The sequence below is a fragment of the Durio zibethinus genome, chromosome 2, assembly GCF_047325235.1.
Source record: "Durio zibethinus cultivar Kanyao isolate XHJ-2024 chromosome 2, ASM4732523v1, whole genome shotgun sequence".
In the NCBI taxonomy this organism is placed as follows: Eukaryota; Viridiplantae; Streptophyta; class Magnoliopsida; order Malvales; family Malvaceae; genus Durio; species Durio zibethinus.
Window position 1 is genome coordinate 4,420,549 of NC_143163.1, and position 26,113 is coordinate 4,446,661.

General features: G+C 35.4%; 4 protein-coding genes across 9 annotated transcripts; 2 read left to right on the top strand and 2 right to left on the bottom strand.

Annotated features, from left to right (window-relative positions):
• Positions 1-290: 290 nt before the first annotated feature.
• Positions 291-3,701, top strand: LOC111308957 (protein IN CHLOROPLAST ATPASE BIOGENESIS, chloroplastic). Its single transcript, XM_022907674.2, has 11 exons — positions 291-492; positions 956-1,039; positions 1,809-1,883; positions 1,985-2,027; positions 2,142-2,199; positions 2,405-2,572; positions 2,682-2,744; positions 2,845-2,939; positions 3,036-3,117; positions 3,212-3,322; positions 3,410-3,701. The coding sequence occupies exons 1-11, from the start codon at positions 393-395 to the stop codon at positions 3,548-3,550; spliced, it is 1,020 nt and encodes a 339-aa protein (XP_022763409.2). The 5' UTR covers positions 291-392; the 3' UTR covers positions 3,551-3,701.
• A 55-nt stretch (positions 3,702-3,756) lies between these two features.
• Positions 3,757-9,676, bottom strand: LOC111308954 (filament-like plant protein 7). Of its 4 annotated transcripts, none has more exons than XM_089746803.1 (7): positions 9,649-9,676; positions 8,092-8,201; positions 7,812-7,950; positions 6,749-7,665; positions 5,247-6,628; positions 5,099-5,159; positions 3,757-4,674 (listed from the first exon to the last, which is right to left on the bottom strand). In XM_089746803.1, the coding sequence occupies exons 2-7, from the start codon at positions 8,188-8,190 to the stop codon at positions 4,171-4,173; spliced, it is 3,102 nt and encodes a 1,033-aa protein (XP_089602929.1). In that variant the 5' UTR covers positions 8,191-8,201; positions 9,649-9,676; the 3' UTR covers positions 3,757-4,170. The 4 variants fall into 4 exon arrangements, with proteins under 4 accessions (XP_089602929.1, XP_022763406.1, XP_022763404.1 ...); XM_022907671.2 differs by having other exon boundaries at positions 9,456-9,676; XM_022907669.2 differs by having other exon boundaries at positions 5,247-7,665.
• Positions 9,677-10,966: 1,290 nt separating this feature from the next.
• Positions 10,967-17,659, top strand: LOC111308958 (putative E3 ubiquitin ligase SUD1). 3 transcript variants are annotated; one of them, XM_022907676.2, is made up of 9 exons: positions 10,967-11,364; positions 12,344-13,036; positions 13,788-14,555; positions 14,651-14,862; positions 14,948-15,313; positions 16,106-16,266; positions 16,361-16,524; positions 16,614-16,760; positions 16,944-17,659. In XM_022907676.2, the coding sequence occupies exons 1-9, from the start codon at positions 10,996-10,998 to the stop codon at positions 17,436-17,438; spliced, it is 3,375 nt and encodes a 1,124-aa protein (XP_022763411.2). In that variant the 5' UTR covers positions 10,967-10,995; the 3' UTR covers positions 17,439-17,659. The 3 variants fall into 3 exon arrangements, with proteins under 3 accessions (XP_022763411.2, XP_022763413.2, XP_022763414.2); XM_022907678.2 differs by having other exon boundaries at positions 16,109-16,266; XM_022907679.2 differs by having other exon boundaries at positions 11,262-11,389.
• Positions 17,660-17,970: 311 nt separating this feature from the next.
• On the bottom strand, positions 17,971-22,501 carry LOC111308963 (polyadenylate-binding protein 2-like). Its single transcript, XM_089746819.1, has 9 exons — positions 21,920-22,501; positions 20,733-20,851; positions 19,958-20,614; positions 19,797-19,874; positions 19,638-19,727; positions 19,415-19,546; positions 19,111-19,284; positions 18,815-19,018; positions 17,971-18,448 (listed from the first exon to the last, which is right to left on the bottom strand). The coding sequence occupies exons 1-9, from the start codon at positions 22,158-22,160 to the stop codon at positions 18,203-18,205; spliced, it is 1,941 nt and encodes a 646-aa protein (XP_089602945.1). The 5' UTR covers positions 22,161-22,501; the 3' UTR covers positions 17,971-18,202.
• Between the last annotated feature and the right edge of the window lie 3,612 nt (positions 22,502-26,113).

The following is a 26,113-nucleotide window of genomic DNA, read 5'->3' on the forward strand; positions in this document are numbered from 1 at the left end:
TTTTTTAAAAATAATTATTATAAATTTTTAAAAAATAATATTTCTTCTTAATTAAAAAATTTTTAAATAATAAAATTTTTAAATTTCATAAATTAAATTAAAAACTAAAATAAAAATTATAAACCACCCAATCTAAAGCTATACATTACATTACAAATTAATTAGCAGTGATTCAAAAAGTGGTCATTACTTATTAACATTCGATAATGATGCGGGGAACTCTTTGTTTAAAAAAAGAAAAAAGTAAAAATCGTGACAAAATATAAATATTTATGGTCGTGGTTATGTCATGTTTGGTTGGGCGCCTTATCTCTTATTCTTCACAAGCAAAAATAAAGTCTTGCAGTTGATGCGGTTCGTTAGACTCCACAAACGACGGATAGCAAAGCAACATGAAGGTGGGATTGGTGGGAGTGGTTCACAGAACTCCTTGTCCTACTTCACTCCCTCTCCGCCACGTTAGAACCAGGGTTTCATGTTCTTCTTCCTCTGGTAAATCATAACTTCATCATCCTTTTTCATCTCTTCTTTTATTTGCATCCCATCTCAACTTTAATTCAGCCCCTCTAACATGATAATGCTAAAGCTATTCCATATTCTTATGTCGGTTTTTTTTTTTTTCGTCTAGAAAATGTGTTCATTGTACTTTATTTCATCAGTTAACTTCTGGGTTTATATATGCAAGTAATTGAGATTAGCTAATTCTTGTATGTGAAGCAAGTGTTTGAATGTTTATGTCCCACTGTTAATCACAAATCAGTTAGATTCGCGGGTTGTTGGATTGAAGATAAAAATTTTGAAATTGAATTGGTTTGGGTAAAATGGATGTGAAGTGCTGGCAAAGTGTAGCTTGTTTGTTGGAAATGTGAAGTCGTTGGTGGTTTAGTTTTTCTTTCAAATTATTCTTGGGCATGTTGAACTTGGCAACTTAAAGCCTTTAGTGAACCAAATGCAGGCCATATATCATTCATTAAAGATGTAGCTGCCACTCAACCACCTGAGAATCTTCATCACTTGCTTAAAATGCTTCAAACTAGAGGTACGCAGCAGTTAACCTACTCATTACTACGTTTATTAGTAAGGTTTCTGCAATGTATGATTCAATAATTTCTTAATGTAATTCATATTTCGTGCTCTTGCTAAAGTTTAAACCATTAATTCATTGATTACATGGTATATTCTAGGACAACAGTGTTGGTCTTTGTTGCTGGATGGGTGTAAAAGTTGATGATCTTAAGGCCTTTTTCTTTTTTCTTTTTTTTTTATTTTCACTAATACAAAACTCATACTAGATGAATTCATGAATAATGATTAATCTTGACATATTTTCCAGGCTGACAACACATCGTTGATTTTTGGTAAATCACATGGTAACATTATAGTATTCCTTGTCAAATGCTTCTTAATATAGGAGACGCAAACTCTATCTGCAATGTGCGTCTCCTGCAGATTGGTTATCTTATCATGTTCACTAACAAACTGATTGCTTTTGTGTGATCTACCATTTTGATCCTCATTAATTGGGGGTATTAGAAGTCTCAAGTTTCTGAAAATGTTTGTCAGGGTAACCTGTTACAAAATGCTTGGTAATTGTATCTTTGGTTACTTCTTTTAAGAGATTTCTCAATGGGTTTTAGATTCAATCTTGCTTTTACATATTATTCTATCTCTAAATTCAGTAACAAGGAGATGGACAAGAACTGATGTTGAGTCCACAACATATATTCCTGAAAATAGAAAAAGCTTCTTCTTATTTCCACATGTATGGCACTTGAACTCTTGTCATCTTCCATTTGCTCTGTACACAGGTGAAACCATACTTTCTCCAGGATCAAGGCATGGGTTAATCCCCCTTGCCATTCCTCTTTCAGAAAATTTTTCAGGTTGGTTAAGATTTTTCAAATTTTATGTAAAATATTTGTCAATTCTCAGTATTTTTATTTTGTAAGTGGAGATATATATAAATGCTATTCCTTGGGAATAGGTGATGTAACTGCTTTGCTGCGGTGGCCAACAGCTCCACCAGGGTAAGAGACTTGAATTGTTGTGTTGTTTTATTTGACTTCTGTCTTAAATACATATATATAGCTAAGCTTTCTTTGCCTTGATTTATCTTCATGTAACTGTTGCTTTTCACACAGAATGGACATGCCAATTGTGGAAGTTCGCAAGCACGGGGTGTGGCTTTTAGCCAACAATGTAATACATTAAGCTGAAAAGCATGAATTAAAACTGAATGGGCTATAATTGATACTGAATTACCCGGCATCTTGGAATTTCCACTTCCTTGTTGGATTGATAAGTAGGAGTTGAACAAGTAGTACATAGCTCAGAAAACTTTTTCTCAAAACTCATACTCATTTGTTGACTAAGTGACTCATTATTTCCAGCTTTTGCAAAGCAGGTAGATCAATATATTCATCGAATCCTAGTTGAAGAAGATGCCAACGAATTACATGGAAGTAATGGTGAATTATTTCTTGCTTCATCTGAGGCTGGCAAGAAACTCTATAATAGGGGTGATTTTGCTGAATCGCAGATCTCTAATCTTGATGCATATCTCTTAAAAAAGGTGCATGAGACAGCTTATGAAAGGGTCCTAAGTCAAAAAAAGTCAGTTCTCCAAGTTCAGTATTCACAATAAGATGATTGATGCCGGCAAGTTATTGTTCTGCCTTCAGGTTGGACTGTTTCCAGATTTGTTGGAGCGTAAAGTTTTGCGACATTTTGAGGAAGGGGATCAAGTAAGAATTGTCTAGTTTCCATCCTTAATATCAGATTTTATAATTTTGTGGTCATGCTAATCTTTTTTTCTTCCCTTTTTGACAACTATGGGATTGGAAGGTTTCAGCTTTGGTGACAGGGGAATTCTATACAAAGAAGGACCTCTTTCCAGGATTTGGAAGGCCTTTTGTATTTAATGCAGAGATTTTACTTAAGTTAGTACAAAGATTTTATAGTTACATGTTTAATATTCTGATATTTACTGTGCTTCACTCGTTTTAAAAAGGATTTTGTAAATCCTTAAAATGTAGAGTAGGGCGCACATCAGAAGCAAAAGATTCTGCAAGGGTGGCTTTGAAATCACCATGGTGGACTTTAGGTTGTGCATATCAGGCAAGGAAATTTTCTTGATCATCAACATATTCTTTTGAGATTTAATCTGTCACCCTTCTTTTGACATTCTCTTCCATGGATGTCCTATGATTAGGATGTAGCCGGCATTGCACAATGGGATGATGAGCAAATTGAATACGTCAAAGAGAAGGTGACTGAAGAAGGTAGACGAGAAGACTTGAAGAAAGGGAAGGCCCCTGCCCAGGTAACATTGTGGCACAATAATGTTATACAAAATTTTAACCATTGATACAAGGAAAAACACTTGTATGGGCTAAATCCCCCTCTGCAGGTTGCATTAGATGAGGCTGCTTTTCTGTTGGATTTAGCTTCTATTGAGGGAAACTGGGGTGACCATCTGGACCGCATTGCAAAATGTTACAAAGAAGCTGGTCTCAATGAAATTGCAAATTTTATTTTGTCTAGAGATTGACGAGAAACCGATGGTCGAGAAATTGCCAAATTTTGAATAACTATTCAGATATGGAGGAATAAATTTTTTCATTTATTTTTTGAGAAACACGTTGTTGTATAGAGAGATTGGGAAAGCATCAATTGAAACTTGATAGATTGACTTTGAGAAAGGTATTGCTTTCTGACTCGCTTATGACTTGCTCAATTGGCTTGCTATAGCAAGTATCCTGGTAAAAGAAAATTTATGATCAAATCTCACAAATGATATTACACTGGTTAAAGCCACTAAATCAAACTGTAGTTATTGTGGTTTTCCAAACGACCTCCAACCCAGAAATATGCATTTGCCATATTAGGATACTATACACATCTCTCTCTCTCTCTCTCTCTCTCTCTCTCTCTCTCTCTCACACACACACACACACACACACACACACACTTACTTTCTAGCCTTCATTATGAGTTGCAAAAGGACTACAAGCTCTCACCATTCTCAGTAATTAAGGTGGAAAAATCAAACAAAAAAAAAAACCAATTGCCACATTATGAAAACTACCTGCATGAATTTCCTTCAGTGGCCATGACTTCACTCCCTGTTACCAGGGAATTTTCTCCGAGCCTCTTCACCTTTTACAGTCACTAGTCAGTCTTTTGGTGAAGAGATTTCTTACTGCAACCTTTCTTCCTTCTCAATAGCAGCCTCTTTAGCAAACCAACTCCTTGCTTCTTGCTTGGCACAATAGCCAAAGCCAAAACTTCAGTGTTAGTACTTTCATTCTTGGAACTAAGATGTGCTTCTGAAGTATGTAACAGCAAACCTGAAGCTTGCAAGTTATTGTGTTTATTGGAGTGAGGAAGGGATGAATCCTCTACTTCTTCAACCGTTGAAGTTCCTTGAATATTGGGCAACTTGAGAACATCTGCTTTAGCAGCATCGTCAGCAAGCATTCGATCATGCAACGAGAAGCGTTTGTTTACCCTTCTGTTATTTATCACAGTGGTGGCAGCACCACTGTTGGAGAAAACCTTGTCAAAGAGTGCTGCATCTTGTGGTGAGGCCAGCACCTTTAATTGCTTACCTAGGTTCAGAATTGTTTCTTGGCACTCTGCCAACTTGACTGAAGCTGCTGTAATTTCCCAACCCTGTATGTCGCAAAAGCAGACATAGTATCAGTGCTTGATATCTGTTTTCCATTTTCAATTGCATTTGCCAGATCATGTGTTTACAGAAGGTTCAACATCAATATAATACAAAACCATTATTGGAAATAGAAAGAATGGAATTTGACATGATCTTACTGCCAATATATCAGATAACATTACGATAACCTATCAAACATAAAAGCTACATATCAGAAAAATACCAAATAACAAATCAAGTATATAGATTCTGAGATTTCCATATTGACAAAATAAATAGATTAGATTCTACAAAACTACTTGGTTCAAATCCTGAAGCATGATGTTACCATTCTGAGCAGAATATAATCAAGTTTTAGTAATTCAGGCATGTAGCAAACTGTCTTTTCCAAAAAGAGGAATATAGGCAAAACTGTGAATTACTTACATTTTGAGACTGCTTCCCCTCTCGATTCATGACATACTTCGGTGTTTCTTTCTTTGCCACACTGTGAGTTTATGTTTCAGAAATCAGAATTACATTGACAAGTTCCTTTAGTATTCACAGGAAGTAAAACTAAGAAACAAAATTTTACCTCTCTAACTGGAGTTGAAGCTCAAGACATGTAGCTTCTAGCTCTTCACAACAGTTATTTTTGTACTCCAGCTCAACTTCCAAAGATGAGCACTTCTGGAAGATTTCATTCAGTTTAGATTTGGCAACTGTGAGCTGGGTATCAAGATCTTCATTAATTGATTTCTGATTTTCAACCTGATCCTCAATCAATTCGTTTGATTCTTTTAAAATCTTAAGTTCTGTTTGTAAGCTTCCAATGCTTTTTTCTGATTCATGAAGTTGTACCGTCAAGGCCTCAATCTTGTCAGTTGCTGATTCGAGCCTGGCTTCCATATTCTTCAAATCATCTTTTAATCTCTTGTTTTCTTCTTCCAGGCTACACCAAATACTGTCCTTTCGGGAGATAACACTGTGATTCTGGTCATGCGAAGAAGTAAAGGAGTCTAAGCATGATGTTTGTTCTTCAGGAATATGGATCACATCTGATTCCACTGCTAAACCATGGCCTCCAGAACCAACTTCTTTTTCACTTTGTGATTCACTCCAACCAAAATGCCTTTTGATCTTATCCCTTGCACTCGAAGCTTCCTTAGGAGTAACACAATTGTTCACAATCCAATCCAAAGCAAATGAGAGTTCTCCAGCAAAATTTTCAAGATCAGCCCTTTTATTCAACAGATCATTGCATGTACGAAGAAATTGTTGCAGAACAGTGCTTAATTCAGAACTTTTCCATTGAAAAACACGGATAAAGTAGTCTGCATGAGCTGGTGACTGTTTGGGAATTTGATTTCTTTCTAGACAACTGCCAGGGGTTTTGCAAGATGTTAGGCCAATTCCTTCAATCAGCTCAATGATTTTACAGATCGACTTGCTCAGATTAGATTGAAACTGTTGCTTTGTTTTTTCGGCTGAGGTCTCAACAGTAGAAGCTCCACAGAGTGAACCTAGGGTAGGAGAAGTGTTTGGAGATTTCCAGGCTATGTAGCCGCTGATATGGAGAAGATCTGATTCCATGGGATGCATTGAACATGCAGTTTTATTAACATCATGGGCATTTAAAAGATTGCTACAACACAAAGCAATTTTGATGTCCTCAAGAATTTCATCTTTACTTCGGTTGGAAATTCGTTTGTGCTCAGAGATAGCATGCAAAACAACCTGAAGCCAATCAAATGATCTTTCAGCTGCTACATCTCTTGAGTGCATCTTTTTTGTGTTGCTGAAGCCACAGTGACCCTGCCCAAATGGAATCAATTCCCCTCCATCTGACACTGGATTATATCCACCTCCAGAAACCAAGGCTAATTTTTCCATCTCTAGAAAGTCGTCCATTAATCTTATTTCTGGAACTGTAATGGCCTTGTGTTGCATTGAATCCCTAAATCTTCTGTCTACAGACTGTGCAGATTCGGAAATCAAAGCATTAGCCCATGAACAAGAAGAGCTATTTCCATCAATACTACCAATATCAAAACCTGATGTTAGAGATAGTTCACTTGATATTAGACTACTCCTTACCAGCTCCATGGAGTTCTGACCTTTAAACAGCTCTTTAGGCTGAATCTCAAACCGCGTTGGCCTGGATGATGTTTGAGAACATACTAAACTTGATGACTGGATTTGAGCATTCTTCTCGGTCATTATTTCTTTGAGTGTCCTGTTCTCTTCTTCTACATTGCGTAATTGTTCTAACAGGAGATTGGTATTCTTGGTAGGATTTTCAGGAGAATTTTCTGCAGTGGAGTCTTTGACAATCAAATCTTTAGTGGGATTCAGCTTTCTTCTTCTCATCTCTGTCTTGTCCCTTCCCAACATTTCAACTTCATTCTTCATTTTCACCACCGCAGCAGGACCTGGAAGCCTCTTTTGCAGAAGGAGGCGAAACTTCTGGCATTCAGCTTCCAACTTGGCAATTTTCTTTACACCGTCCAGATGTTGTTTATGTGCTAAATCAGCTGATCGACGGTTGTATTCCATCTCTTCATTTTGGATCTCAAGCTCCTTCTCCAGAACATGAAACTCATATTTCAAAAATGAATTCTCTTTTTCTGTTAAATCTAATCGAACCATTAGTGCACCAAACTCTTCTTCTGTCTGGAACTTTTGCTTCTGCTGATCCTCAATCAATTTTTCTTTGACTAGCAGGGCCTTACTCAGATGAGAATTTTCAATGGCCAACTCTTCAACCCTTCTGTTTGTCTCTGTCAGCTTATCTTGTAATGCTTTCTGTGCTTTCTGAAATTCACTTGATGTCTTCATGACAGCATCACGTATCCTCTGCTCCTGCTCTTCTCGAACAAAATTTAGCTGTTGCATACATTCATTCAATACAGCATCTGAGTGAGTTAACTTTTCATTTGCCAATTTTTCCTGCCTCAAAGCTTCATCTAGCTCTGTCTTCAGAAAGATTGCATCAGCTTCTGCCTTTTCCCAACCTAAAAGTAAAACATCTATTTAATAGATCGTAGCCAAACTGCCAAAGCAAAGTGCACGCGTCTTGGTCTTCCACTGATACTGTGACAGTTAGGGGAAGCCTTTTGAGCAGAGGAACATAGAAGGAGCAAGGATAAAAGTAAATCACCTGCATTGGCTTCAGGTGCCATTTTCATATTTTTTGTCACCAGATCATCCTTGGCATGACAATCAAGGAGGACTGAAGCAAGCTTCTCATTTAAATTTTTCACTATTCTATCTCGCCCTTCCATTTGAAGCATTTGCACCTAGTGTCAAAAATATTGATCCTTGAGTGATTAGATCATATACCAGGATCATAAACATAAACATCTCCAACAAGATATCAGGAAACGATGGGAAAAAAAAAGGAAAAGAAAAATGTGCAAGACAGCAAAGGTTTTGGTTACCTCTTCATCGATTCGTTTCAAAGAAATGTCAACCTTGTCTGTAGCAACAATTGTCTTCTCAGAAGATTTTTTCCTCCAAAGCCATGTTTTATGGTCCATGACCTTAATCTCTATTTCAGAAGAAAAGAACAAAAGGAGAATTATAATGTTATCAACTTAAAGCAGTAGTACAATAAGCTGTTGAAAGATCAAGCTGGCATCTAAAGTCAGCAATCTATATAAACTGCAGAAATTAAGCTAACTACCGAAAGAAACAGTCTTTGTCATCTAGATTTTAGTTGAAGTCAAATAGAAAGAGACAGCTCATTATGTTCTGCTCAAAACTACACATTCCTACTACAATTTGGTAAACTACAGGAACTAATGCATCATCTCATCAAATACAAAGTACTAACGCATAAAGCTAGAGCTTAACTCGGTTCATGCAACCAAGTACCTGCCACCCCTTCCCCTATTCTCAAGATGTGGCCTCTTTTGTTAAAAAAGAAAAAAAAAGTACTCTCATTAACGCATTATGAACAATTTTCTTCCTCTAATAGAATTATAATATAAAGTGTGAAAGTAATGTAAGGCGACTGTGATTTCCTCAAACATGCACATGATAAGGAAATATTCAGAATCTTGTGTACCTGGATGTGAAAGTAAAGAAATCATAAACATTCATAAACACGGCCAGAACAAACACTAAGGAGGATTTGACAAAATCCAAGCATTAATCCCAGATATGTACTTAATACGGTATTTCACAAAACACAGGTAGTTGCAAAACAAATCAATCATTATTACAGCATTAAAAAGGGGATTGTCTGCATCTCTAAGAGATGCATGTCTTCAATTAGGGATTAATCACCTGAACCAGGGAGTGCCAAATTCAACATATAACACGACAAATAGCAGTTCACAAGCAGAATATGGGTTGGGGACAAGACAGATGCTAAAAGGACAAACATTCATTGGCAACTAAGAAATGCTCTTCTTGCTATTAAAAGAAGATTTGATAAAATTTTGTACTAAAGAGTGCAGTAAATGTGCCAGAACATGCATCCTATCGAGAATGAACTAATTCACTGCCTCAAAGAAAGTTTATCGGAATATCAATGCTCTAAATCAAGGCAGAAAAAGAAAAAAAAAAAAAAAGAGTAAGTAAAACTGATGATGCTAAGTTTTGCCATGTAAACAATCAACTTAGTCTGAAAGCGACTCTGGTTTATTATCAAGGCACTATCAAAATCTCGACATGACACAGCAATGTCATGCACTATCATAAACGAATCCAACTTAAAGCAAAACTGAGAGCTTTAAAAAGGGGGAAAACTATAAAAAAAACATGTAAAGAAGAGAGGTAGTTGAATAGCTTAATTCACCTATGTTTGTGCAAAGAATCAAGTTGTTTAACAACAGCTATAGCTTTAATACCCAACCACCATTTATAGCAGGAGAATTGCAGAGAGAATCAAGAAAATGAAGGAACTGATCACATTGAAGTGAAAGAGAAATTATTGTAGCTTAAATTACAAAACACATAAAACCCAGGAATTCTGACAATAGAGAGATTACGTTGGCTCGTAAAAGGACATCGGATGCTACTATCCACCGACAACCCACCAAAGTTACTTATAACAAATGTTGACAGCAACAATAATTGAGGAGGAAAAAGCAATAAAAAAGAAACGACGAAATATGGTGAAAGAGAATCATAAAGAGACGAGCGGTGATAAAGGGAGAAAATGAAGGGGGAAAGGGGTAGAAAATGTTTGCATGATCAAATCAGTGGATAGAGTCCAACTAAAGAAGAAAGTGCCATTAAAATGGTCGTTTTCATGCAGTGGGTTCTTGGATTTTCATGAAAAGGTGCTGTCACGCGCTAGATGGGGTTTTGGATGACACTGCTTAGCCGTTAGAGACAGTTGGGTTTGTTGGCTCTGAGCTGGGTGGCAATCACGCTCGTGGAAGGGGGTCGAATGGGGTGTCATAATGAAATTCGAGGAAGAATGATGATGTTGGGTAAGATTATTTATTTATTTACTTGTTTTGACTTTATTGAAAGTTCAATTTCGTCCTGCTGTTCTTGTCTTTTACTTGGTTCTGATTTTGCTATTCATTTTCAATATATAAAATAAGAGGAGAAATTAATGGTTGATACAAATATAAAAATATCAATCAAATTTGATTTGATATGTAATTTTTTTTACGTTAATGTTCAAATTTGATTTTTCTAATAAATAAATTATATTTATAATTTTTAAATTTTAAATCACATATAATTTTAATTATAAAATTTTAAAAATAACATATTAATTCATATATTTTTAATATTATAATTGAATGGTCCTCCTAATTTAATCATGCCTTCAAGATGAAATTACATGGGTTGTCTCACACGGGATTAATCATTTATTAAAAAAATTAAATTTATATGAATTTCAATAAAAATTTATAATAAATTGATAAATTAACCATTAAAAGAGATTAATAACTGTTAAACTCAAATCTAAACTTAGCATCGAAGTAACTCGACCAAACCTTGCTGACTGCTCTCTTGATATAAACTACAAGTTTTGATATAATATAAAATTGAATTCAATTAAAAAAAACGAATTTTTTTTTTTAAATGACGGGTTTATGATTCTAAAGTAGAAATGAATGAGCAGACAATAAGAATCTTCCACGTAAAGAGGATTTCCTGCCTCCGAGTAGCCGAGGTACCTCTCAATATAAATTGAACACCAAAGTGCGAGGGGCAAACTCGGAAGGACAATTTTGAAGGAGCTCATCTCAAACCGCCTCGACCATCGTCGACACCAACAAAATAATAATAATAATAATAATAATAAAGTATAAAATCCCACAAGACTCAACCGACTCGGTCCCTCTCGTACAAACTCACTGAGCCAACTCAACACGATGGAGATCGCCCCAGCGGCTCCGCCTTCTGCTCCTCTTGGCGGTGAAAACTTCACTTCCTCCACAGATGCCATTATTGCAGACAGCATGAAGTCGTCGCCATCAACATCGTCCACATCGTCAGATAAGGAAGCAAAAGCGACGTCATCAACGGCGTCATCGGTGTCGTTGCGGACGGCGGCTACGGAAAAGTATGATGCGGAGATGGATGAGGAAGAAGAAGAGGAAGACGTTTGCAGGATCTGCCGGAACCCGGGAGATACGGAGAATCCGCTTCGATACCCTTGCGCATGTAGCGGCAGCATCAAATTTGTTCACCAGGATTGCCTTCTTCAGTGGCTCAATCACAGTAATGCTCGCCAATGCGAGGTTAGGGTTTTTTTAATTATTTCTGGTAAGAATGATAGGTATTTTCATAAATTTGGTTAATTTCAGTTAGGGTTTTATTTTTATTTTTAATTATATTTCTTGATTTGGTGTTTGAAGTAGGTGTTACTCTTGAATGATTAACAATGGTCATTACGAAATGAGGACAAATTTGGGCTTTTCTGTTAATTCTTTTTTTGATTATTGTTTTTATCAAAGAATGTCATTAAAGTTGCAAACCTTGAGAGCTTTCCATTGCTGGAGTCTTGAAAATTTGGAAAGAACAACTTTTTTTTGTGTTGGAGGTGCCAAGCTATGTCTCCAACACGATGCTATTTACAGTTATATGGGGTGAAACACATGGTTTTATGATGATTTTCATGGGTTTCGAATGATTGGAGATGTCATTAGCTACAACTAACTTCTTTATGTTTGAATGAATACCGGTGGATATAATAATTCTTGTGAAGCAGTCTATCTTCAATTTTGTTTCTAAAAAATTACCAACACGTGATTGAAGACACAAACTTAATGCTGTTAGAGATTAGCCTTGAACTTTAGGTTTTGAATGCTAAAAGGTTATGCATAAGGTACAAGTGTTGCTTCCATATTAGTACCACATTGCAAAACCGTGTGAATGGAGTTTATAGCTTTTGAAGTTTTGCCTTTTGTGGCAGTTAGCAGCTCTAAAATACTTTCTGTTTCCATGTTGTAACCATGGCCTCTCATCAATTCATATTTTTCTATGGCATTTCATAATAGTGGCATGTGTCAGCTCGTTATCTACCTCCTCCTCCGTCTGTTTATCTGTTAATATCTCTGCCTCTCTCCCTCTCCTCATTCTATTTTCCTTTAAACTTATGCTTTAAAAGATAGATTTTCTGGGTGGTTCTCTCTCTCATTATTTAAATGTTTTTATGCTTAAAAGGTAGATTTGCTGTGTGATTTTAATGCTTTTAGTGTACTTGGCTTTTCTTTGCAGGTTTGCAAGCATGCATTTTCTTTCTCCCCTGTGTATGCTGAGAATGCTCCAGCAAGGCTTCCTTTTCAGGAGTTTGTTGTTGGGATGGCAATGAAAGCTTGTCATGTTCTGCAGTTCTTTTTGCGCCTTAGTTTTGTACTTTCTGTTTGGCTCCTTATTATACCTTTCATTACCTTTTGGATATGGCGGTTGGCATTCATCAGGAGTTTTGGTGAAGCTCAGAGATTATTCTTAAGCCATATTTCAACCACAATCATTCTTACTGATTGTTTGCATGGGTTCCTACTTTCTGCTAGTATTGTGTTTATTTTTCTTGGAGCCACTTCTTTGAGGGATTATTTCCGGCATTTGCGAGAGCTTGGAGGACAAGATGCTGAGAGAGAAGATGAAAGGGATAGGAATGTTGCTCGTGCTGCTAGGCGACCTCCTGGACAAGCTAATAGGAATTTTGCTGCTGATGGTAATGTTGAAGATGCTGGTGGAGCACAAGGTATTGGAGGAGCTGGTCAAATGATCAGAAGGAATGCTGAAAATGTGGCTGCTCGTTGGGAAATTCAGGCAGCTCGTCTTGAAGCTCATGTCGAACAGATGTTTGATGGCCTGGATGATGCTGATGGGGCCGAGGATGTACCTTTTGATGAGCTTGTTGGCATGCAGGGTCCTGTTTTCCATTTGGTTGAGAATGCATTCACTGTAAGTCACTTTGGTTGTTTCAGTTTTACTATCTATGCTTAACTTCTAATTGATATTCTCTTACCAATCTTATTTAGGTGCTTGCCTTACCTTTTTGTTAAGGATTTTCTTGGGAACCTTTAGGTGCTGAGACTAGCTTATCAACATGTCTTCCTCAAAACAAAGAGTGATTTGTGTGCTTGTCTTTGTGTGTATGTTTTGAGTGGCATAGCAGAATTATAGTTTAGGATTTTGTTGTGTCAAACAAACTTGAGTATTTTTTTCAGCTGTTTCCTTGGTTGGAAGAATGGTTGTTTGTTTTGTTATGCTTTTAATGGAGGAACTTTCTCCATGTATCATCTGCCTTGTTAGAGAGTGCAATTCTTGCCTCTCTTATTGTTCCTTTAAATGTTTCCCCTTCAAATTTACAGACATTAGATGGCAGTGTATGGTTTTATAATTTTATGCATGACTCTGGCTCTATTATAATCTTGTAATTCTATTGTTGTTGCTTTTTGTAATACTACTTTGAACTGCATGATGTCAGCTAGGCACTCTGGATCTCGACTAGATCTCCAATATGTCTAGAATTTGCTCACTTGTCGGCATATGCTAATGCTATTTTTTCTTTTAACCTTTTCTTGTTTTAGAGCTTTAAATTGCGACGATCTGCAATAGCGTAGATACTCAGAAAAGAAACAAAATGCAAACTTTTAGTCTTTTTCCCTGGTTAGCACGATATTCTTTCATGACTTGGTGTTCATTTCTGCAGGTTCTAGCAAGCAATATGATATTCCTTGGTGTTGTTATTTTTGTGCCTTTTTCTCTAGGCCGTATTATTCTTTATTATGTATCTTGGCTTTTCTCTTCTGCAAGTGGTCCTATGCTGTTGGCAGTCATGCCGCCACTGACAGATACTGCCCTTTCCTTAGCAAACATCACATTGAAGAATGCATTAACTTCTGTTGCCAATTTGACATCTGAGGGCCAAGAAAATGGCATGCTTGGCCAGGTTGCAGAAATGTTGAAAGCAAACTCTAGTGCAATAGGTGAAGTTTCAAGCAACACAAGCTCATTTTCAGCCGATCTCTTGAAGGGAGCAACTAGTGGAGCATCAAGGCTGTCTGATGTTACAACTCTTGCTATTGGATACATGTTTATATTCTCCCTAGTCTTCTTCTACCTGGGTATTGTCACTTTGATTAGGTACACTAGGGGTGAGCCTTTGACAATGGGGAGGTTCTCTGGAATTGCTTCAATAGCCGAGACAATTCCATCCCTGTTCAGGCAGTTCTTGGCAGCAATGAGGCATTTGATGACAATGATTAAAGTTGCTTTCCTGCTTGTGATTGAGCTTGGGGTGTTTCCTTTGATGTGTGGTTGGTGGCTAGATGTATGTACAATAAGGATGTTTGGGAAATCAATGTCTTTAAGGGTTCAGTTCTTCTCTGTTTCACCTTTAGCAAGTTCATTGGTTCATTGGGTTGTAGGAATTGTTTACATGCTACAAATAAGTATCTTTGTCAGCCTTCTCCGAGGGGTAATCCTCTTTTCAATCCTTGATACGAGTGTTAATTTGGAGGCTGTTATCATATTGTAGGATGAATCTGATAATATCTTTCTTGTTATGGGCAGGTTTTACGTAATGGAGTTCTATACTTCCTTCGAGACCCAGCTGATCCAAACTACAATCCTTTCCGTGATTTGATCGATGATCCTGTACACAAGCATGCTCGGAGGGTCTTGTTATCTGTTGCAGTTTATGGGAGTTTAATTGTGATGCTAGTATTTTTGCCAGTCAAGCTTGCTATGAGGATGGCACCTTCTATTTTCCCACTTGATATATTGTAAGATTGTCCCATACCTTTTTCTCTTTCCTTCACTTATGTATACTTCTTGTTAGCTTACATTTAAATGATTTGCTTGTTGCAGGGTATCCGATCCATTTACTGAGATTCCTGCTGACATGCTTCTCTTTCAAATATGCATTCCCTTTGCTATTGAGCATTTTAAATTGCGGACAACAATCAAGTCCCTTCTCTGCTATTGGTTTACTGCAGTTGGCTGGGCATTAGGCTTAACAGATTTTTTACTTCCCAGACCTGAAGAGAATGGTGGCCAGGAAAATGCCAATGTTGAACCAGGACGGCAGGATAGACTACAGGTTTTGCAGCTAGGTGGACAGGAACAAGCCATGGTTGCATTTGCTGCTAATGACGATCCAAATAGAGGCATCCTTGCATCAGGGAACTCTGATGTTGTGGATGAGTTTGAAGGGGATGAACAAACTGATTCAGAGTAAGTTATATGGTGCTTTTGATTGACAATATTACAAAATTGATCTGAAATACATTCTGGTGTTAAAGTTTTTAGTTTTTTTATGGTATATTTGCATACACCTTTGATCTAAGATTGCAGTTTCATGAGTAGAATATGTCGGTTTCACTTACACTATATATACATACAACACACACACACACACACATATATATGTTGTTGAAGAAACACAAAGATTAAAAGATCATTTGGTTTTCACTTACACTATTAACATTGAAAAGATCATTTGGTTATTGAATTTGCTCTTACACGGAAGTTATTCTTGATGTTAGATATTTTATAGGTTTAAATTTAAGTGCAAGAGATTTTAACTGCTTATTTTTGTTTAGACACATTAGAACAATATGAAGTTCTCATATGCTTCTTGCTAATAATTACCATTGTTTGGAATGAGTATTCAAATTATTCTTTTATATCTGATTCGTCCAAATTAAATTTGCTAAAGTAGTTTAGTGCTAATCCTGCTATAATGACTGGATTTTCTGTGCCTGTCAATGTGTAAAGTTGGCATTTATATCAATTGTTAGTTATTTTCTTGTATGGAATGGAGACTTATCACTTATCATAGAAGTTATTAATTGTTAATGGCATCTTTTGATGTTTAGCATTTAAGTCTGTTAACAGTTGTAGACTTAACAGATTTTCTGTTTTGTTCTTCTTCATCTTCTCTTCTAAATTTTGTTAAAACCAAAAATCTTTGCTGGTAGCTGGCTACACTTTATACTGTCTAATTTTTATTGATGCATTCTTCAGCAGGTACGGCTTTGTTCTTCGTATTATCCTCTTGCTGGTGGTCGCCTGGATGACTTTGCTCATCTTTAACTCTGCCTTGGTAGTAGTACCAATATCACTTGGACGTGCTCTTTTCAATGCCATTCCTCCTCTCCCAATAACTCACGGCATTAAGTGTAATGGTAATGTGGTTTGACTTTTTTTTTTTGTTTCTTGGTATAAAGTCTCCTTTGTAATTCCAGAGCTAATTGGTTATTGTTTTGTTTCCCATCATAGACCTTTATGCTTTCATCATTGGAAGCTATGTCATTTGGACAGCCATAGCTGGGGCTAGATACTCCATTGAGCACTTTAGAACAAAGAGGGCTGCTGTTCTCTTTAGCCAAATTTGGAAGTGGGGTGCCATTGTGATTAAGAGCTCCATGCTCTTATCAATATGGGTATGTCATCTGGAGTTATCTAGTTCTCTACTTGTTTAAGAGTTGCTGATATCTTACTCGTAAATCTTTATTGGTGCTATAATGTCCAGATTTTTGTCATTCCTGTTCTTATTGGTCTGCTCTTTGAGCTTTTGGTGATTGTGCCAATGCGGGTGCCTGTAGATGAGAGCCCAGTTTTCCTCCTCTATCAGGATTGGGCATTGGGTCTCATTTTTCTTAAGATCTGGACTAGACTGGTAAGTGTTATACCACCATTTGTGATGTGCAGCAGAAAAAAATGTTGTGACGTGGTTATCTCTAGTTTTTGCAATAAAGAACGCTAAACATATAGGAAAACTTCTAGTTTCTTAGTATTTTGTAATGAGGAGGTTGTTCCACCACCAGGTCTAAAGCTGATTTTTTTTTTTTTCTATTTACAGGTTATGCTGGATCATATGATGCCTTTGGTAGATGAAAGCTGGCGAATAAAATTTGAAAGAGTGAGAGAAGATGGTTTTTCCAGACTGCAGGGCCTTTGGGTATTGCGGGAGATTGTATTTCCCATCATTATGAAGCTGCTGACAGCCTTGTGTGTACCCTATGTACTGGCCCGAGGGGTCTTTCCTGTGCTTGGCTACCCATTAGTGGTCAACTCAGCTGTCTACCGATTCGCATGGCTAGGATGCCTTTGCTTCAGCTTCTTGTGCTTTTGTGCGAAGAGATTTCATGTCTGGTTCACTAACCTTCACAATTCTATTAGGGATGATCGATACCTCATCGGTCGTAGACTTCATAACTTTGGGGAAGATTCGGAAGAGAAGCAAAGTGAGGCAGGGGATTCCTCTGAAACACAGATTTCTAATCTACGGGGAACTGGAATAATCCGGCATAACCGAGAGGCTGATATGGGGTTGAGATTGAGGCGTGCTAATTGAAATGATGATGAAAAAACGTCAGAAAAGCCTGTATGAATGCATGTTTCCAATATATTGACAAGCTGGCATACACTGATAGGTAGGGTTTGAAATGCTGTCCAGACTGACTGGCTTACTGCTCAATTTTATGCATAGAATACATCTTAACTTAGAAATTAGGGGCTTATTTTAAAATTTCAGCAATTTAGAAGATAAATAAATTACCATTTGTTTATATATAATGTGACTCTTTTGTCCCTTCTCTAATTAGGTTTCAAACTTTCATTCGTTGAAATATCCCCTTGAATTTGTGGAGTATATGGCAGATTTGCAATCTTCGACTGTAATTGAATTTACTCTGACAGCTGCCCACAACAGTAAAAATGAAAACACATCTAATAATATGACCAGCCTTTCCAATCATAGCTCTTCATTCCATTAAAAATTATCATACCACTAGTAGGGATAGAATCAGCTCATGATTCTCCTATCTAAAGCAATGAAAATCGAAGTAATACCAATCTAAATCAGAATCACCCAACGAACCTGCAAATTTTCACCCAAAAACCACTCAATCAATTCAATCCAAAAGGCACTGAAAGTGCATATTCAGTTACAGCAATCAATTATAAAGCATTAAAGTAACGGTATTGAAGTTCCAAAACACACTAGGAAAAGTACAGAATCAAACCAGCTCTATCCTCCTAATGAAGCAACTCATTTGAACTCAACAAAGGCGACACTACCATAGCATCTAAGGAGAAAACTCTAGCAGGCATTCAAACTCAGGAGACAAGGTTGTCGTTTAATGACAAAGAAGCCAGCTGATCAGCAACACCACCAGTCTGCTGCTGCTGAGCAACAGTCCTCAGAACCTCCATTGCTTCTGCAACCTTGGCTTTTAGAGCATCGGGTGACTCAAGCAAGTGTAAAACCTCAGTCTGATCCATTTCCAGAAGCATCCCTGTCACTTTAGCTGCTGCATCAGGCTCCAGCTGTTCAACAAGTGGATAGAGATTCTCCCCCAGCATCTACAATAGTCACCCAACGTAAAAATTTCAGTTAACCAAAATAGTATTGTAAGTTATCCATTTTCAGAAACTTGCACTGAAACTTTTTAAAAAGGAATAGTTACAAAAACACCATAGCAAGCTTTTAGTATCATTTAAATGTATAAAAGAAGGAAATTAAATGTTACTAATAAAGATTCACATCTCAATAGGGGAACTCTATATTTTTTAAATATTAGAGTATAATACTCTTCAACATAATTCTTAACTTTTGTAATTAACCATTCTAAAATTGACTAAAATGTGGTACAAGTATAATCTAAACTTGGACAGCATAACTATACAGAACATAGAAATAACAAATAAATAAAGCAAAGCAGTGCATACTGTTCTCTGCTGATCTGGAGTAGCATTTGCAAGTGCTGAGGCCAAGGCTCCTATTGGAATTGGCTGCGAAACTGAAATATCACGCATCGGCATGCCACCCATATCGTATGGAACAGCAAGCATGCCTCCAGCAACATTAGGCATTGAAACATCAGGTAGGCCACGCCCTGATGGATAGCGATAGACCCGCCCTCGGGGTAGCATCTGATTTTTAAATGAACCATCAGATGAAGTATTTTCAGATATGAACATACTTATAAAAGATATTACAAAATCCAAGAAGTGATTAAACAAACCTGCTGCTGCATTAACGGAACCGGTTGCTGACTTTGCTGAACAGCCCCAGCCCTTCTGCCACCAGGACGCTGACCATGCTGGCCTTGCTGAACCATTGGTACAAAGAAATTTGGCATGGGAGCCCCACCAGGCCTCATACCAGGGACAAGCTGCTGTTGATATCCAAATCCAGCCTGGCGGAAAAAAAAAAAAGGTCCATAAATTTCTAAAGCAGATTTACAAATACATTGATTACTTCGGAAAGTTAAAATATACCTCTATGACTAACAATGCCAAGAAATAAAATGCAAAATAAATAGTTACCTGAGGAGGAAAAATAGCAGGAGGTGTTTGACCATAGAATATTTGCTGCCCAAGACCTGGACCACCAGGTGGGTACATTGGAATACGAGGTGTAGGTGCCATTGCAACTGGTCGCATTTGAGAAAATTGAGCCTGTAAAAAGCCCATTACATGCTTTAGCATGCTAAAGAATCAAAAACCATCCTGTTGCCCCAGGCTCAGAGCAAATATTGAGAGAACATACCTGCAACCTAGCTCTCCTATCTTCCTTCCTTTGAGCTAGTGCCACATAAAGAGGTTTGCTTACAACCATTTTGCCATTCATCTCCACAAGCTGTCATAATAAGAAAAACTATTAGCTTATTATAAGATCATGAGAGTAAAGACAGCATTCTCATCTTACAGCTCTAGATGCTTCTTCTGGAGTTGAAAATGCAACAAACCCAGATCCTTTACTTATTCCATTAGGGTCTCGCATAACCTGTTAAATTAAATAATTGGCTTCAGTCAACCGATTACCAGAATCCATTGAACTTAACTATTATAGAAAACATGCTAGCAAACCTTGTATGATGTTATGGTACCATATTGAGAGAATAACTCTTTAAGTTTTTCATCACCTATGCTGTCATCCAAATTCTTAACATACAAATTTGCTCCTTGAAATTTATCCGCTGCCTCTTTCATTGTCTGCTCAAATTTAAGTTTCAGTTCAACCTCCCTTTCAGATTTTTTTTGGGCTTTCCCAACATACCACTCCTTATCATCAAATTTCTTTCCATTGAGGAATTCAACGGCAATAGCTGCATCATCTGCATTCTCAAAGTTTATAAACCCAAAGCACTTGGATTTCCCATCTGGTTCCCTCATCACCACAGCACTAGTGATTGGACCAAATTCACCAAAAATGTTCTTCAAATCTTCTTCACTTGTTGATTCTGAGAGATTCTTTACATAGACGTTGTTAAATTTTGTCTTGCTAATAGCGGTATCTCTTTCCTGCTTTCGAACAAAGGGGCCCACATACACTTGCTTATCATTCAGTAGCATACCATTCAACTTCTCTATTGCTTTTTGGGCAGCTTCCTCATTGTCAAATTGTACAAAGCCATAACCTTTTGAATGGCCAGAGGGGTCTGTGGCTACCTTGCAAGATAGAATGTTTCCAAATGCAGAAAATGTATCATGCAAAGCTTTCTGGTCGATGCCCTTATCTAAATTCTGCCAGATCCAACAAGAACAGAAAACAAACAAAAAATAAACCATATGAGATTTGTGAAGCACAGATTTATAAAACAAAGCTGCATGTGAAACCACATGATTGTCAAATTTTTCTTGCCTTGATAAATATATTCCCAGAGCCACTTTTACGAAGACTAGGGTCGCGGTTTGAGTACATAATCCGGATAGGCTTTCCATTTAGAGGAGTGAAATTCAGAAGGTCCAATGCCCTTGCAGCTGTAAGTGAACAGAAGAGAATGTCATGAAGAATAAAGAGCAAACATTTTTTTTCAGGGGATCAATGGTGAAGGCAAAATATTAGTAAAGTTTTTTTCAAATAATATGTACTAATAACGAAAGCCACAGCTTGAGTTGGTCTCCACCTTGCTGATAGAGACAAACTTGGTTGATGATTTACAAGGAAGCCTGAGAAGATAACATAGAAGCATTTGGAAGTAAGGATATACTATGCGTTACTCTCTTTCCATTAGGCTACAATCTCACATTCTGCTGTTTTTATCTTTATAAACTTTCTTCATTTCTGTCTATTTGAAAAGCACTTATAATATTACATTTCCTATTTTCTCTCTAGCTAATCATTCTCCCTTCACCCATTACAGGGTATCGAGAAAGGCCAAGTACATATCATCACATGGCTTCCATGGGTTGGTATGGGAAGACACACTGAAACGGAAATAAACAGGAATGAAAAATCCCCATATAAATACTCACTTAATGCACCTCAACATTAAGTATATGGTTAATAGTTCACTTGGTATCAAAGAAGGCTCCATGAGGTACAGTTCCTGGCTGCTTGATACACAGAAATTCAAGCCAAACTGAGACAAAACGGCGTTTGCTATATTTTTCTAATAAAAAGACAAGATATTTCATCTAAAGCAGAAAATCAACAGTGAAAATTCATGTGAAGAATAAAGTTTACACTTCAGAGAACACAGTCAAAACTTACACTCATTTCCTGCCTAAATCAGCTTGATAATGTAATGTGCCCTTGAAAATTTTTACTGGAAAAAAGTTATCATCCATTTCAAATTGAACCAACATAACCTTTTCCGTCCTTTCATAATTCATCCAAACAAAATGCAAAAGTAAGTCTAAAACTTAAATCATTAGTCAAATTATATTTGTAAAACCATTCAAAATACCAATCAAAGCAACAATCCATTATTAAACAAGGCAAATAAAGGAATGTAAAAATCATCAAATCTACACTAAACACAATATTTAGCAAGGCAAACCAAAAAAAAAAAAAAAAAACTAAATCTTATAAAACTGAAAACTAACCTTCCTGAGGGTTGTTATAGTTGACATAACCGTAACCAAGAGACCTCCGGGTTGACAAATCCTTGCAAACACGAACCGTAACCACTTGACCCACCTGGTTAAAGCACTCATAAAGCTGCGTTTCCGTCACACTCAAATCTAAATCCCCAACATAAAGCGACGTCGTTACAAACAGGTCATTCACCCCTCCAGCTCCATTGTTGACACTCACATTTTGCCCCTGAATTTGAACCTGTGCCATCTTTCTAAAAAAAAAGCCCAAAAAAAATGCTTTTTTTCGAAGTTTTCTCTTTTTTTTTTCTTTTTTTTTTGGGTTTTTCTTTCTTCCCTCTCCTCTTGTTATTAATCAACAAAACCTAGAGAGATAACTGATATTAACTAAACCCAAGTGCTTTGATAAACCTTCCTAAAGAAGCAAACTTTCCTTTTTTTTTCTTTTTTTTTTGTGTTTTAAAGGGAGGAGAGGGAAGGGCAAGAAAGGGAAATGGATATTTGCCGCCGGCTGAAGATGAAGAGGCGGCGGCGCGTGAGAATATGAGGTTCAGAATTGAGAAAAAGGAGAGGTTTTGAAGGAGTAGCAACAACCGCAAAGAAGGGATTTTTTTTTCTGAAAAAACCCTAAGGCGGTTCCTAGGACGAGATCTCCGCCGTTGGATTTGGTTTTGGAGGACTTCTTTGTGGGGCCCAAAATGACGAGGTAAAAGATAACAATGCTAACCATAGATTTTGAGGTGGATCACCTCCGTCAGAAGGCGCGTGTGGGGTCTGATGAGAAAGAATGGTATGAAATCGTTACTTGTCTTTCTGTCAAAGTTTCAAATATATCCATACAATCTATGCAATTTATACAATAAAACAAAAGTAATCCTTTTGAAAATGATGATAATATTTTTTAATTATGTGATAATTGAATGATAGGTATTTAAATTGATTGTAATGCTTTTTTTTTTTATAATCAATCAAAATTGTTATAATAAATTTTTTATTATGAAATTTTAAAATTTATTTATCATAATTAATTAAAATTATTATAATATTTTTTATTACAATTATGTGAATATTTTTTTATTATTATTGATCAAAATTATTATAATATATACTTATCATAATTATAAAAATGTCTCTTCCATCACATTAAAATTATTGGTTTTTTTCTTTAAAAAATTAACTTAAATGAGTGATGATATTAATAGTTTTTGATTTTGTGGGTAAATAAATTTGATTGATAATTGATTAAAGTTTCTAGTAGATAAATATTATATTGATATGTTAAATTGTCATATATGTATTTTGGATTTGACTTTAATCTATATAATTTTTTTAAAGTAATCTCCTTTTATTTAAAATGAAAATCAATACTTATCCAATTATAATTGTGTGACATAATAAAAGTATCGATTTTTTTTTTTTCAAAATATTATATTTTTCAAAATAAAAAACTAAAAATTACTAAAAAAAATTTAATATTTAATTTATTATTAAAGTAAAAAAATTAAATAATTTATATTTCATCAAAATAAAAAAATTACAACTCAATCATTACAATATAATTTTTTTCTAGTATCTATACTATCTTATATAAAAAAATATAAGGGATATGCCATTAATACTTTTTTTTTTTTTGCAATTGTTTTACATTTGACTGAAAGTAACATGGGAATTTTTTTTTATTTTGCAATTCTTTTATATTTGATCGAAACCAGGAGGCAAAAGCTTCGTTCACAAGTGTTTTTTTATTATTTTATATTTGACATGTGTATTTTAATTCAAATTTTGAAACTTCTTTTTTTGGTTTCCATTACAGCTTGAAAGAAAGGAAGTTTGGCCTAAAATAGTGACTTATCTGTGTGTATTTCTTGGTTCTTTTTTCTTTCATTATTTTTCAGGCATTTTTTAGTAAAATTTTTACTTCTTTTTATTGTTTAATTGAATGTGGGGGTTTTTTTTTTTTTTGGATGATTTTAGTGTTATAAATTTTAATTTTGTTTAATGGAGTTTGATTGTTGAATAGGGTTTGAGTTTTCTTATCATGAGATTTACATATTGTTGTGAATGCAATTTTGTTTTTGGAAGATTTTGTTTTTGCTTGTTTTGATGTTATATAAAAATCAATTTTTAGTTGTTGTTTTATTTGATGACGCTTCTTTTTATTGGTATTGTAATCATTTTTTTATAGAAACATAGTTTTTTAGTGCATATTTTGTGATGTTTTTTAAGAGTATTTTATTTTGCATGTTGTTTGAATGAAGTTGTGATTTTGTTTTCAATTAATATATATTTTTTATCTTAGGGTTTTTTGAAGGTTTTTGGATATTAAATTTTTAGGTTAGTATAAATTCTATTATGTATTGTTCTGCTTTATTGTGTATTTTGGTTTGTTAAGTTATATGTAGCGTTTGTTTTTTAACATTATATATTTGATTCATTTGTTATGCTTATCAAGTGTTTGTTTGTTTTTAAAATTTTTTTTTTTATAATGTCTTGGTATAATTAAATGACATAATGAATCAAACAACTTCATCCCTTAAAGATAGTGGTCATGATAGTTAGGTTTTTTTTTTTCTCTTTTCTTAAAATGTTTTTGTTGACATGTGTATTTCTTTTAGTGTTGACCTTTTTTGTTTCTTTCTTAATGTGTTTCTGTTGATTAGTGTATTCCTCGTATTGTTGTTAGAGTAAGTTATATATAGTTCTCTTGAAAGCACTTTGAATGTAAATTTGATTAAGAGATAGGTTAATTGGTTGGTTTTTTTTTAAGCCATGTTTTTCATCTTTGAAAAAAAAAATTTGCCTTTTATTCTTTGGATGAAGAATTGCGAACATGTAACTATTAGGAAAGAACAAAAAAATCAAAGTTATCTTTTTGTATTGATAAACAATCCACTTTGAATTAAAATTCTTTTCTTAAGATGTTTTTGTTGACCTCTTTGTGTTTCTCTAAATTATTATCTGAATTAAGATTTCTACCATTGTGAGTTTATAGGTTTTTCAATGTTTCTTTTATGTATTTCGGATTGCATTTAGAATTAACATTTTGGGATTTAATTTGCTTTCCCTTTTTGATGTAAAAAAAGGCTATCTAAGTAACTACATGAAGGATATATTAATAATGTGCTAGGTCGACATCTTTAAAGAGGTTCACTGTGTTTAAATGTGCTTTCTTTATAATATACTTTTTCAGCTTCTAAATTGATAAAGAGTTTTTAAATTGATAAGTAGTCCACTTTGAAATCACCCAAAAGCCTAACTCTCTCATTAGCTTCTTTAAGAACCGTAACTTTTGACAAACTCAAATTACACCTAAATTATCACAAACATTAATTTTTTTAATTATCAGAGGTGTTTTTGTTCCAATCTTGGTATGAATAATCAAGCAGATAAAGCTATCCAAGAAGTAGTTCATAAGTCTGAGGAGTTTAATATAAGGTAGTTTTTATTCTATTTTCATCATAAAGTTGTGAACCTACACTGAGTTTTCTTGTTAAGCCTTTTTCCTTTTTAAACGATTTTTAATTCAATGTCCTTTAAGAATTGGATAATTTTATCTGGCCTTTCTCAGTTAATAGAATATATGATTAGGATTCCTAATTTAGGAAGTAGGGATTTTAAGTTGATCAATTGAGTTGATTAGGAAATAAAAAAAAAAGCTGATTGAGTACTAAAAGATAATTATGGTTGATATTTTACAATAATTGTTTGTATTTTTAAAGACCATATTATAGAGGTGAATTGAAGAGCTGATGAGTAAGAAGCAAAACCTTTTGGGGATATGGATGTTAATAAGGATCTTGGTGGTGTTCATTTTTAAAAATCATGCTTTAACTTCATTAACGATTCCAGTATTCCATGTTCTTGCGGATTTGATAGATCTTTGTAACCAATTTGGTTGGTTGGCTTAGGCATGTCTTTGATAGTTTGAAGATTCTGATAGAAAGAAAATGATGCTTCATTCTAACATTATTCCATGATTTATTATAGCAATCATGTTGCTTTGTTGTTATTTTTCTCTTGCAAAGTGTGTTTCAACATAATAGTAAACCTCTTGTTTTTTTGCCATAAAAATGAACTTTTTTTGGCTCCAGTTAAAGTGCATTTTGGGAATGAGTGAATTTTAAGCTTATGAAATTCTTTTGATTTATCTACTTATTTTTGCTTGGAAGTTATTCTAGAGGTATTCAATTTATAAATGAAAAA